The 12,696-nt window shown below is 40.6% G+C and overlaps 1 protein-coding gene across 3 annotated transcripts in view; it reads left to right on the top strand.

Moving 5' to 3' along the window:
- INPP5F (inositol polyphosphate-5-phosphatase F) overlaps positions 1-11,985 on the top strand; it is a 38,558-nt gene extending 26,573 nt beyond the window's left edge. Inside the window, exons 11-20 of one of the 3 annotated variants that reach the window (XM_058841976.1) lie at positions 405-482; positions 1,205-1,325; positions 3,251-3,379; positions 4,853-4,970; positions 5,481-5,679; positions 6,564-6,635; positions 6,729-6,802; positions 7,999-8,127; positions 8,866-8,953; positions 9,430-11,985. In XM_058841976.1, coding sequence (XP_058697959.1) covers positions 405-482; positions 1,205-1,325; positions 3,251-3,379; positions 4,853-4,970; positions 5,481-5,679; positions 6,564-6,635; positions 6,729-6,802; positions 7,999-8,127; positions 8,866-8,953; positions 9,430-10,564 — 2,143 coding nt within the window. In that variant the 3' untranslated portion in view covers positions 10,565-11,985. Of the gene's footprint in view, positions 1-404; positions 483-1,204; positions 1,326-3,250; positions 3,380-4,852; positions 4,971-5,480; positions 5,680-6,563; positions 6,636-6,728; positions 6,803-7,998; positions 8,128-8,865; positions 8,954-9,429 lie in introns of those variants that run through there. The other 2 variants (XM_058841977.1, XR_009277898.1) reach the window with 2 other exon arrangements.
- The last annotated feature ends 711 nt before the right edge of the window (positions 11,986-12,696 follow it).

Raw genomic sequence — 12,696 nt, forward strand, 5'->3', positions numbered from 1 at the left:
TGTGTCTATAGGTGGTTTTCTCTGTACAATCACTGGCAAAGCAGGACTCACCATGCCAGTTCCAAATCTACAGTAGTTATTTTCTTGAGGCTAAAATGAGAACAGAATGATGCACATGCCTGAATAGCTGCACACTTATTTTTCCTAATGGAAGCAGCATTAAAAAATGCAGAGTCTTGAGAATTTAGTGATCTTTTAACCTCTTGCCTTGGATTTGGATGTTGAACTGTACTGCAAAATAGTTCTGAATATTGGCTCCTGTTTAAAGTTCCCTGTAGGAAAGAGTGCTTGTCTCTCTCATTTAACCAAAGCACCATCTTTGTTAACATTACAAATAAGATAAAGTCGTTAAGTAAAGTCACTTCTCTAGTTCCAACAAACTTTTGTGAAATTCTGTGTTTCAGCCGAGGAATGAAGTTTGAAAATGTTCAAACACTGACTGATGCCATTCATGATATTATTCTTGACATGAAGTGGTGCTGGTAGGTACTTAACTGTTTTTAGTAGGGAACATTAGTAGAGGAAAACATTAACAAATAATAGAGATTCAGAGGTCTTAATTTTCTCCAAACCAGTATGTGTTATATTTCTCTTCTGGTGTCCAGCTTGTTTGTCAGTTTTTGTCTTCTGAAGTGTTGCTGTTCCACCCACGTAACAGCAGAAATTCTCAGGTGTGGTTTGCTGCATCTCACACTTTTAGGGTCACTCATATTTAATGTGAAACACTCTGTGTTTGACCCACAAACCCTAGAACAGCAGCCTTACTGTTGACAGCAAGCAGACATGTTTGACCTTTAGTTTGAACTGATTAAAGTTCATACATTTGGGTAACAAGTGTGGCTGCAGCCTCAGTCAATTGCTCTATATTGTTCTGTATTGCTGTCATTATCATTGGCTTCTCTGTTCTTGAAATTAAATGCCTCTGCCCTTGAAAGCTTGCATTATGTATGCATGAGTTGAATTCAGCATCTGATTGCATCTCAAGTTTGTGGCCTCGGTAGGATTTATGTCTGATATCCAGCCTAGATTAAAGGGGAGGATAAGTTGGAACAAGATGAGTTAATTCACTGTGGGGTGTGGCTGAGATGTGAGCACAACCCTAAACAGTGCTCCACGTGTAAAATGTTCTACTGTTTATAGATGCTGATGAATTACATTGGGTTTTATGTGTCTCAGTGTGCTTTTCTTCTCTTCCTGTTGAAAGGGTTGACCAAGCTGGGGTGATCTGTAAGCAGGAGGGAATTTTCCGTGTTAACTGCATGGACTGCCTGGATCGGACCAACGTTGTGCAGGCTGCTATTGCCAGAGTGGTCATGGAGCAGCAGGCACGTGAAAACCAGGGGCTCTGTCAAGTACTGAGTGCCTCACACCTTAATTGTTGTTCTCAGAGAAATCTGTGTGTTTGAGAAATGCTAAACTGACCTCTGTGAAAAAATCTTTGCAAAATACTTGAAGAGCCACAAAGCTGAGAAGAATAATATATACAAAAGCAAAACTTGATTTCATTATAGAACAGTGATGCCTCCTTTGGTCGTCCTTCAGAAAGGACTGACTGTCCACAACTTTGAGAGGGTTGTTGTTTTTGGATGTAGTAATTTCAGTTTAGGTTATGTAGGAATACAGAGTTTAGAAAGTAGACACTTTCCCTCCCAAGTCCCTCACTGAAATTATGTTAAAGGACTAAAATCTAACAAGTTGGATGCTATTTTAGGTGCTTTGAAGTGAAAGTCTGTGATACAGCAAGTAGGGAGATTAATTGTCCCTTCTGTGTGTAGAGGAATAATTAATTAATGAAGTAAATAGCCCTGATGGCTGTGGCTGTTGTGCTGTGGAGTAGTTCTCCCTGTAGAGAGGAGGGATTTCCAAGCAGACTGAGAGTACTTTCCTTTAGTTTTCCTCTTTGCTCTGGCCCTCACTTGCTTTCTGGAAGCTCAGTGGTGACTCTCCCCTTGTGAAGACTCCACTGACACAGCACTGCTACCGACCTAATGCAGACTTAATGTCCTGTAACTGAAACATCAAAGCCCCAGATTTGCTCGTTTTGGGTGAGATGAGCAAACCTGATTATGTTAAAGTGAAGGAGAAAGGATGAAGTGGGTCCTTCATTAGGGTGGAGACTGAATGGATCTGGCCATTGTACCTGGCAGTTCTTTGTGATCTGTTACAGCTCCTGATGTAGCAGTACTGAGGACAAGGGGAGGGAACAGCAATCCTTATTACACAGTCATTATTTTAGAATAGGAGTTCTATCTAGGGGGACTCTTGAGTTCCAAGGCAATTCTTTCAAAAAGAAGAGTGTTACAGATTGTTGTGGAGAGGCTTCACTAATCATTGCTGAAGAGTGAGCTTGTGATGTGCTGCATCATTCTCATCCTGGAGCTGAAGTACTTGGGAATCAATTCTTGGCTGAGAAATGCCCTGAGCATTGCAGGGTCAGTGGCATGGAGTGAAGGGCTGAGGGTTACATGCACCTCCTGCTTCTCTTCCTTGGAACCACTGGACCTGCTTTCCCTCATATGGAAACTTGACAGGGCTTTCAAAGTTAATAAGCAGCCTTGTGTTAATTTTCATCTAACTTGAAAAGACTGCTTGAGCATTTGGTTTCAGTTGTAAATTGAAGTTTTCCTTTCATTTCTTCCAAGTTATCCCTATTATTTAGTGACTGCACTGCACTGCATGTGCTGCTCTACTCATTCAGTGTGTGTACAATGCCTGACCCAAGGCTTATCTGGGGAAAACCGAAGGACTGGGTGTTCTAAGAGGGAGATATCTTACTCTAGTATCAGTGACAAACAGTAACTGTCCAAAATGTGCAGGCACTAATAATAAACCAACATAAAAAGTTATTTTTGTTTTCAAACCCTTGAGGTCACGACTGCCTTTGCAATAGAAGACATATTAACTTGTTTTTTTTTAAATTGTGATGTCTGGTTTTTTGATGGTTGTCTATTGAAGAATTTCCTGTACCTTGAGAATCTACAGTGACTTGTTTTCCTTCAGCTAATTTTTTTGATGATTGACTTAACATCCATAATTAATGCTACTGCTGCCTCCAATGATATGATGTTTAGCAATAAACCACCAATTCATTAATTTAACCTGACAAATCAGCACAATGGCTTCCTTTCCCCCATCATACAAAATCTAACAATTAGACACTTGGCAAGCATTTCCATTTACTTTACCAAGCTCTGATATTGAGAATGACTTTTACTTTGGGCACTGAATTAATCCATGTGTCAAATTCCAGCTCAAAAAACTGGGTGTGATGCCACCAGAGCAGCCTCTGCCAGTGAAATGCAACAGGATCTACCAGATCATGTGGGCCAACAACGGCGATGCCATCAGCCGGCAGTACGCGGGCACGGCAGCCCTGAAGGTAAGGGGGAGAGCCTGGTGTTACAGGGCTCGTGTGCACTGGAAAACCCTGGGATATTTAGGATTTCACCAAATGTCCTGTGTGCTTTTGTTCTGGAGAGATGAGGCTTTGCAAGGGAAGGATGTTCAGTGTTGCACTCTGAATTGAATTTGAATTGAAGAGCTGAGTGCTCCCTGCATTCTGTTCTCTTCATGCCTGGGGACAAAGCACAGCAGAGCCAAGAGTTTGAGAGATATATTCATTATTACATCCATTTATATTTTATCATGGTTATAGTACTTCTAAGCAGTTACAATACTTAAAAAATACACTAAAGTTCTGGAGATTGAGCCATGTAGGAAGTAGAGTGGTATTAATTAGCTGTATTTTCTAAAGACTCTTCTTAATTAGTTGTAATGCACTCTTGTCTGCCAAGATCAAGGATGAAACTCCTTGCTCTGTACTTCTACTGCTTTGAAAAGTCACAGAATTTGAGTTGTTTGCTGTCTGTAACTGGTGGAACAAATTTTAGTAGTATTTGCATTTGGCATAAGAAAAATCATTATGGTGGAAACACTTAATACTTAAATCTGTCTTTAAATATCTCTACTGAGCTTTGATTAGTTGATTGCATTAATATTTAAATATATATATAAAATAGCCTGACATTCTTGTTTTCATTGAGTATATTGCTCTTTAAATCTGAAGTGCAGACCTCAGTTTACAGATCTAAATTTTCAGGTCTTCTGCTGGAGGATTTCTCCATTCACTGTTGGGGTTCATGAATTTAATGAATTAATTATTTTTAATTGTGGTATTTCTTTTCATTTGAAACTGAAACACACTTGAAATATTCTTCATAGGAGTTGATGTGGCTTTTAGAAATGTTCTGTGCCAGTGTTCAGAGTGTCTCTGAAAATAGAATTCTCTAATGAAAAGTGTAACTACCGGAACAGCTTTTTATTCAAATTCTAAGCCTTCCATGGCCTAGAAAGTTTCTTTTGTTTCTGAGGTTGTGAGGATATGTGCTGCTTTCCCCCAGTATGTTATGTTTGTCTTGTTTTGGTAGCAAAAGCAATGAGATGAAAACCATTTCAAGCTTCAGTCTTTTCCAGTAGTGTTCCTTTTACATTAAAGGCCAAAAAATAAAGGGAATTTTTCTTTTGGAGGTATTGAAGCATCACAGTGATTGATGTACTGAAAGTCCTGCTTCAATGTTAGCTGGCTTATGTGCCCAGATTTGTTTTCTGTTGGAATTTCCTACTGAAACTGTAAGCCTGTCAAAAGCACAGGATTCTCTGCAGAGTCAATGCCAGCAAATGCTCTTTTAAAAAAAATCAGTATTTTCAACTTCTATATGAAATAGTTCCTTGAAGATAATTCCTGAGTTAGAGCCATCTATTCAGTTCTGAGTTTCAAAGTGCCAAATCCTTTGAGCTGAGCCTGCTGCTCCAAAGTTTGATGTGTGCATGATTTGGGTGTTGTGTGTGACAGGGTGACTTCACAAGGACTGGTGAAAGAAAGCTGGCAGGGGTGATGAAGGATGGAGTGAACTCTGCAAACAGATACTACCTGAATCGTTTCAGGGATGCTTACAGGCAAGCAGTCATAGGTAAGAGCACAATTTCAACCAAGCTGAGCTGTGGTATTTAGAAAAGATTATTAAATCATATTGGTTTCATCTTTCTGACTGATTTTTTTTTTTTCCTGCTGCTTAAAAGCACCATGAGTGGTTACATGTCTGTACTGGACATTTTAAGGAACAGTCACTTGGAAATTTAAGCAACATTCAATTCAGAGGGATTGCATGCAGTATGACTCATTGGAGAGTTTGCCCCAACTTCATTTTAGCATTAAATGCCTTGTAACATTTCTTCCCTTATTTTTTTTTTTTTTTTAAGAGAAAGTTAAATTTATGTAGTGTCTCTTAAAATCATGAGGAATTCTTGTTTTTCACTGAAAGTAGGGTTATACCTTCCAAGTTTTCAGTTACAGGCAACATTCTCTTCAGAAAGAGTACCAAGAGCATCATTGAGATGCAACATTTGGAAGGAATTTCCAAACTCTTGCAATGTATCACTTTTAACTGTTTCTTGCTTGATATTTTCTGGGGTTTATTTAGATTTGATGCAGGGTATCCCTGTGACAGAGGACCTGTACTCCATATTTACAAAAGAGAAGGAGCACGAAGCCCTGCACAAGGAGAACCTGAGGAGCCACCAGGAATTGATCAGTCAGCTGCTGCAGAGCTACATGAAACTGCTCTTGCCAGATGATGAAAAATTCCATGGAGGTTGGGCACTCATTGACTGTGATCCAAGGTTTGTTGAACAAAGTTAATCAGCTGCTGCTCTGACACCTCTGTTAATTACTGCTGATGTTAAAAGGTTTTGATAGCTGATGTGTGAACAGAAAGCAAGTGGACAATTCTGTAGAAGGACAAGAGTGCCTGAAGGGTTTGAATACTTGTAGTTTGAAAGGGAAAGGTCCTCTAAACATGTGCTTTTCCCAAAGTGCCATAAAAATGGTGCATGCTGGAGTTACCTTTGAGACATCATCTGGAAATGGATGCATTTGGTTAATACTGCCAAAATATGGTAGGAACCATGAAGAGAACTTGGAGAACTATGGGTGGTTAAACGGGAGTGCTTGAGGAGTTGCTGTTCCTTCCTGCTTTACAGGGAGAGTGTAACTTGACTGATCAGATTGAATCCTTGGGGAATGAGTCAGCAGTTGGACAGTCTGGATCTTTGTTCATGGAAAGTAATGGGCATAAACCCTGAACTTCATTCCTTATCAAGTTCAGAGTTCAGGAGCTTGCAAGAGAAAAATAGTGCTTAGATCTCCTGCAGGTTAAACTTCAGCATCTAAAAATAGCAGAGCAGGTTGTTATGATAGCTATTCAGGGCACAGACTCATCGCCCTCACTGAGTCTGAGGTATTTTTCCATTTCTCTGGTGGTATTTTTAATAGTTTGTGGGCTTTCTATTTATTTTTGGACCTTTTGCTGACGTATTTGAGCTGTTAGGTAACTTCAGGTTTGAGAGAGAATGTTGCTTACAAGGATCCATTTGGTAACACACAGTGATTGAAACTTCTTGTACTTGTGTTCAGCATTTGAAGAGTGTCCCCAGAACACAATGGGCATGGGTAACAGCTCTGCAAATAAAACCTTCTCCCCTGTATTTATTTTTCTTCCCTTCAGTCTCATCGATGCCACTCATAGGGATGTGGATGTGCTGCTTTTACTTTCAAATTCTGCATACTATGTGGCCTAGTAAGTTACCACTTTCCCTTACTATGTGTAGTTTATTTTAGTAGCTTTGCTTTAGATTAGTAGGAAGCACTAAATTCCGTTTCTTTTTTCTAGTTACGATGATGAAATCGACAAAGTGAATCAGTACCAAAGGTTAAGTCTAGAAGCTCTGGAAAAAATAGAAATAGGTAAGGAAACAGTCACTGTGTCTTTTTTTGAATGCTCTTAACAATGGCTTGAGCACTTATCAAAGCTCCCTACAAATGTATTGGAGCAGCAGTCCTTGAAGTGTGGCACATACCCTGGGCAGCCCACCTAGAAATGGCTGATGCCAGGCTCTTCCTACTGCTGGAAATGGAAGCTTTGATCATGAGAAGGGTTCTAAAATTTTCCCTCTTTCAAATTCCTAAAAGAACCATGGAGTCATCCAAACAGATTTCATTATTTATCAAATGGCAGTAACAATTTTGTCAACTTCTGTAATGAGTCATGGGTTTGTGCATTCAGTACTCTCCTCCTTTGATCCAGACACAGCAACTGGCTCGGAATTGTACTTTAGATCCGTTTCATAGCTTTGTAAAACTTCTCTCTCAAGGGCTGATAACAATCATGCTATTACAAAAGCACCTTGTTATGCTAATTTAACTTATTTGCTATAGGATGTAATATCTGCAGGCTAAATCCAGCATTTTCTTCTAGAAGCATCAAAGATGGGATATGTTTGAATCATGAAAAAGGTGATGCAGTTGGAGAGAAGGGAGTGTGTGTGGCCTCCTGATGGAGTTTAACCCTCCATTACACAACACACAGTGATTTCATCAACTCCTGGCTGTAACTTTCACTGTGTCTGTGCAGTTTCTAAGAGTTCAGGGGAAAGGTCTCCCTCACTTGTGTATTGAGGAGATTTGTATCCTGAGGTACAGAACAGAGTGAAACATCTACAGCCACACCTCATTTAATGTTCTAGATTATGCAGTGCACGGAAGAGTTGAAGTAAATTTCATTTACATCCTCTTGATAAAAATATTAGCTTTGCCTTTAATCCTTCCAGGAGCATTCCCTAAAAAACCCACAGGATGTAAGAAGTGTAAAACTTTTTTTTTTTTCCCTTCTATTTTGAAAGGGTGATCTGCAATAAACCACCAGGCTGGATTGTAATAGACATACAGAGAGTCTAATTGCTTTTTGTAAGTTATTGATTGTTTAGTTAATGTGAAAATCTTTATTTAAAGTGTCTGTCCTGCTCTAATGAAAACATGAAGCCTTTTAGGCTTAAAAAACCTGTCAGCACTTACATACCCTTAGGTGCAGGCTCTGCAGTGTTTCTGTATCTCTTCCAGTGTTTGTAAAGATTTCTAAAGATTTCTGCTGGTTTCTCTTTCAGGACCTGAGCCTACTCTCTTTGGCAAACCCAAGTTCTCTTGCATGAGGCTGCATTACAAATACAAAGAAATGAGTGGATATTTTCACACTCTCAGGGCTGTGGTTCGCAGCCCAGAAGAAGATGGAAAAGGTTTGTATCCTATGTAAAAATTTTAGACATAGAAGTGTATTCAGGGTATCAGTGTTTCTCTGAAAAATACTTGCTCCATTGCTCTTAAAATTTATCCTTCTTCAGGAATCACTCCAATAAGATCTAGTTCTGTGAAGTGGGAAAGCAATTTGAAAAAAACACTCAGCTGTTACTGTTTTAATAGAAAGAAAAATAAGTTTCAGATACAGCCTTAAAGCAAAACATCTTTCTAGAACTAGAGTAATTTCCCTGTTCCTTTACTGCTCCCAAAACTTAGAAAATGAAGTTAAAATTAGCTCCTAAAGAGGTAAAGAAATTGATTTCTTTAGTGAAATCAATGTCTGGAAAAGTTCTTGCTTGTTGTTTAACTAGATTAAATGGACACTAACAAGGGAAAAAATATCACTTCATACCTAGAGCACTGAGTTTTGTCAACAAGGATTAGAATAAATAAAATTGCTTCTCTTCCCCCAAATGAGGCAGTGTGGCAGTTTTGCTTAATGCTGAGTATTTAGGGCTGAAGGAGACTTTATTCTTCAGGTTTGTTTTGTAGGCTTTAAATCAGAATTGCAGCTTGTAGGACACAAGCTGCCCTGTGGGATGAAAGAAAAAAAAAAAAGCAGTAAAACCAAACAAACTTCATTATGTTAAAATTAGACCTGTTTCTTTGTAGATTGTGGAATATGGGTTTATAAGGGTGTTTTTAAGGGTCTGACCAGGCTGCTGCTTGGATTTCAGACACTCTTCAGTGCATTGCAGAAATGCTGAGAATCACAAAACAAGCAATGGGAATGGATGTGCCCATTATTGAGAAGAAGCTGGAGAGGTGAGTACCTAAATGATGTGAATGTTCTGTATCCCACCTTCCCTGCTCTCAACTCAGCTGTTTCCCCCAGCTAAGCAGAAAGTGTAGCAAAAAAACCCTTGGTTTTTTTTACAGGTATTGCAGACTGAGTATTTGGTAAAACTGGCTACTGAGTACAGCATACACAAAGTCAGGGTTAAAAAAAATGGAGAATTCCAATCCTTTTTCATCAAGTACTAAAGTGCCTGTGGAAACTGCCTGTTCCCCTTGTTTGGCCACTGTTCTGTATCACCCTTCCTTTGTTTTTGTTGGTTTGAGCTTCATTAGCCTATATGGGTACAATATTATTATGTAAAAAAAAGGATTAAATTTATTATTTATATAAGGAAAGGGTAACTTAGGAACTAAAATGTCCATCTCTGTTACGGAGATAGACTGGAACACAGTGAATACTTGGTGCTTTGATTGTACATTTAAGATCTTTTTTCCTCTTTTAGGAGGAGCAGCAAACCTCACGAAGACATCATTGGCATTCGGTCTCAGAACAGAGGGTCCCTGGCCCAAGGCAAGAATTATTTACTGAGCAAGTTCTCCTCCCTCAATCAAAAGGTGAAACAAACCAAATCCAATGTAAACATCAGCAACCTGCGGAAGCTGGGCAACTTTGCCAAACCTGAAGTGAAAGTCAATTTTTTAAAGCCAAATTTGAAAGTGAACCTTTGGAAGTCAGACAGCAGCCTTGAAACTCTGGAGAACCCAGGGGTAGATCCAAAAGCCCCCAGTGACTCTGACACAGAGGGCTCAGACAACGACTCGTTCCACTCCGACGACTTCCTGACCAATTCCAAATCGGATGAGGACGCGCAGCTGACGGATTCCCTGGAGAACATCGGCCCCACGGACTACGTGCTGCCCAGCTGCGGCATCATCGCCTCGGCCCCGCGCCTGGGCAGCCGCTCGCAGTCCATCAGCAGCACGGACATGAGCATCAGCATTCCCGTGCCGGCCGAGGGCCAGGACTGCCCGGCCGGCCGCTCCGACTGCGAGGACGTTGCCATGCCTTCCGCCGACAGCGCCGAGCTGGAGCTCGCCAAGCCCGTGGATGTGTACTGCCAGCGCTTCGTGCAGGATGCCCGCAGCAAGGGCTGCGATGTCGCGGAGCCTGAGGCTGCTTCCCAAGAGCCCCGTCACACGCTGACCCAAACCAGCAGGAGCGCGGCCAAGGAGGCAGAACCTAAGGCTGAAGCTGTTGCAGACATTCCTTCCAGGCCATCGAAGCTGGACGTTCAGTCTTCTGAGCCAAATCCTCAGCTCTTGGCTGTCGGTGGGCCTGACTTCAGTAAATCCCACAGAAGCCCGGGATCTGTGTCTGGGAACCACGAGCCAGGACTCCACACCACTCCTTCCCCCGCCGACGGCAGCAGCAGCAGGGCCGTGTCTCCCTTCGCTAAAATCCGCAGCTCCATGGTCCAGGTTGCCAACATCACCCAGGCAGGATTGACTCAAGGGATTAATTTTGCTGTGGCAAAGGTCCAAAAGAGCCCTGCAGAACCAGAAGCTTTAAATGAAATCAAACAAAAAGAACTGAGAGAAATGTTTACGCAATGCCAGACACGAATAATTCAGATCTAGTTGCTCATTTGGGAAGTGTTCTTCCAGCTGTGGCTTCTAATAAAATAACACGATGACATCAGGACTACTGTGGCATGAACTGCTACTGGATACTGGCAATGATAACTGGTAACTTGTTTACAAGCAATGGGAGATGCAAATGAATTTGGTTCTGACCAAGCTTCAGAATTCCCTCAGGCAGGTGAGATGGAATCTGTAAAAACCATATTTAAACAGGTAGCTTAGACACTGGGATTCAATAAGCATGCTGTCTATCTTAGATGTGTTGCACAGTTATTTTTTTGAGACTAATTTTGTAGCTCTTCTGAATTCTGTAGAAAGTATTTATACTCAAAAGATGATACTGCACTTCTCTGACCTTACTTACCTTGCACTACACCAGCAAAATAAAGTACCGGTAAATTACATTTTATTTATTTTTGGACTAGTATTTTTACTTGTTTTCATTGAAGTTCTAGATGCAGCTCTCTATGAATTGTGCCTCTACAATGGGAACCGATGTGTTTTTCTTGAATTTAAGTATGTTAACCAGAAAGTAAGATTTCTTTTTCTTTCCAGAAATCCTGGGACACTTTCATTATAGATAAAGCTTAAAGACCCAATCTGAAATACCCACAATCCTGCAGTGCAGATTTCTTCTGTAGATTGTTTTTTTCCTCACTTGTTTTGAGGTGAGGGGAAATGAAGCAAATGTCTTGAATTGTCTTGCCCATGTTAAAGCAATTCCTTTTTTTTTTTTTTTAATTCCAAACTCTGCCAATTTGCTCTAATTTTTTTGTCTCTGTAAAGCAAGACGAGCCAGATACATGCCCATCAGACACTGTGTCCCTCTGTGCTAGGATTCTCTTTAAGTGTGAAAAATGATGCAAAATCCCAACTAACATCTGAAGCAGAAGGCCAGTGCACTGCTTTGTAAGATCAGGGTTGCATTACAGCATAGCTTTCAGCATCTACTCAAAACCAAATTCGTGACCAACTCCAGCTTTGCACCTCGCAGGGTAAAGCATCGGCTCATGCTGGGAACTGGATAAAAAATCCCCTTCTCTCTGTGTGTCAAAGTCTTTAATACATCTGTTAAATACTCCTTCCCAGGAATGCCTTGCCATGCCATTCTAGTCTAGGACATTGTCCAGAAGCTGCTGTGAAGCAGGACCTTCCTGTGCTGTGGTTTGTGACTGTAACCACCCTGACAGACCCAGTGCCTCTGTCCTCGTCCCTGTACTGTAGATAGGCTGCACGTGGTGTCCCCACAACGTCCTGTCCTGGGCTAGGGTAGCTCTGTGTCTTAAGACTTGTACTGTGTCTGAAAACATTTAGCACCTGAAACTTTGATAAACAAATTTGGTTTATTTATTTTATTAAAGTGATGTGGGTTTGGGTTGTTTTTTTTTGAGTGTCTACACTTGTGGCTATATTTAAAATTAAACTACTGCTGTATTTTAATGTGAGCAATATACATGAGATATTTTAATAAAAAAAGTGGAATCAAAAGATGAGTTTGTTATGTGATGTTGAGAGATGTGGGACTGCAGGGCTCTGGGGGTTTCTTCTTTCATAGTTACAGACACGATGCCCTGGTAGTCAAAGGCCACAGCCATTAATTCAGTTCTTTATCCTCTAAGAATGGTGCTGCTTTTCTGGGCAACTTGTGCCTCACCACCTTCACAGGGAAGAATTTCTTCATATATTATCTAAATCTACCCTCTGTTAGTTTGAAGTCATCACCCTTGTCCTGTCCCTCTCCAGCTCAATGTCCTTCCAGCTTGGGAATTGTCCCATTCCTGGCTATGAACTATTGGAGATGGCAATGTGCACAAACCCATCCCCTGAGGCAATCTTAGAACCCAGCTCTGCATTGCAGCCCAGCTGCCTTTTGAAGAAACTTAATTTCCTTCCTCATTTGTTCAGTTGCTTCACTTCACAGTAATGCAGCACAAGTCAGATTAAACCATGAATATTCATTTTTAGTGTTCAAAAAAAAAAAAAAAACAAACCAAACAAATAAGCTCTAAGTGATTTGAAACAGCACCAAACTTGGCTCAAGTTTAGGATACACAAAAAATGTTTCTCATAATAAGTACTCATTATTAGTGTGAATAGACAAAATACCCAGATTGGCTGTACCACAAAAC

The sequence above is a fragment of the Poecile atricapillus genome, chromosome 6, assembly GCF_030490865.1.
Source record: "Poecile atricapillus isolate bPoeAtr1 chromosome 6, bPoeAtr1.hap1, whole genome shotgun sequence".
Classification (NCBI taxonomy): Eukaryota; Metazoa; Chordata; class Aves; order Passeriformes; family Paridae; genus Poecile; species Poecile atricapillus.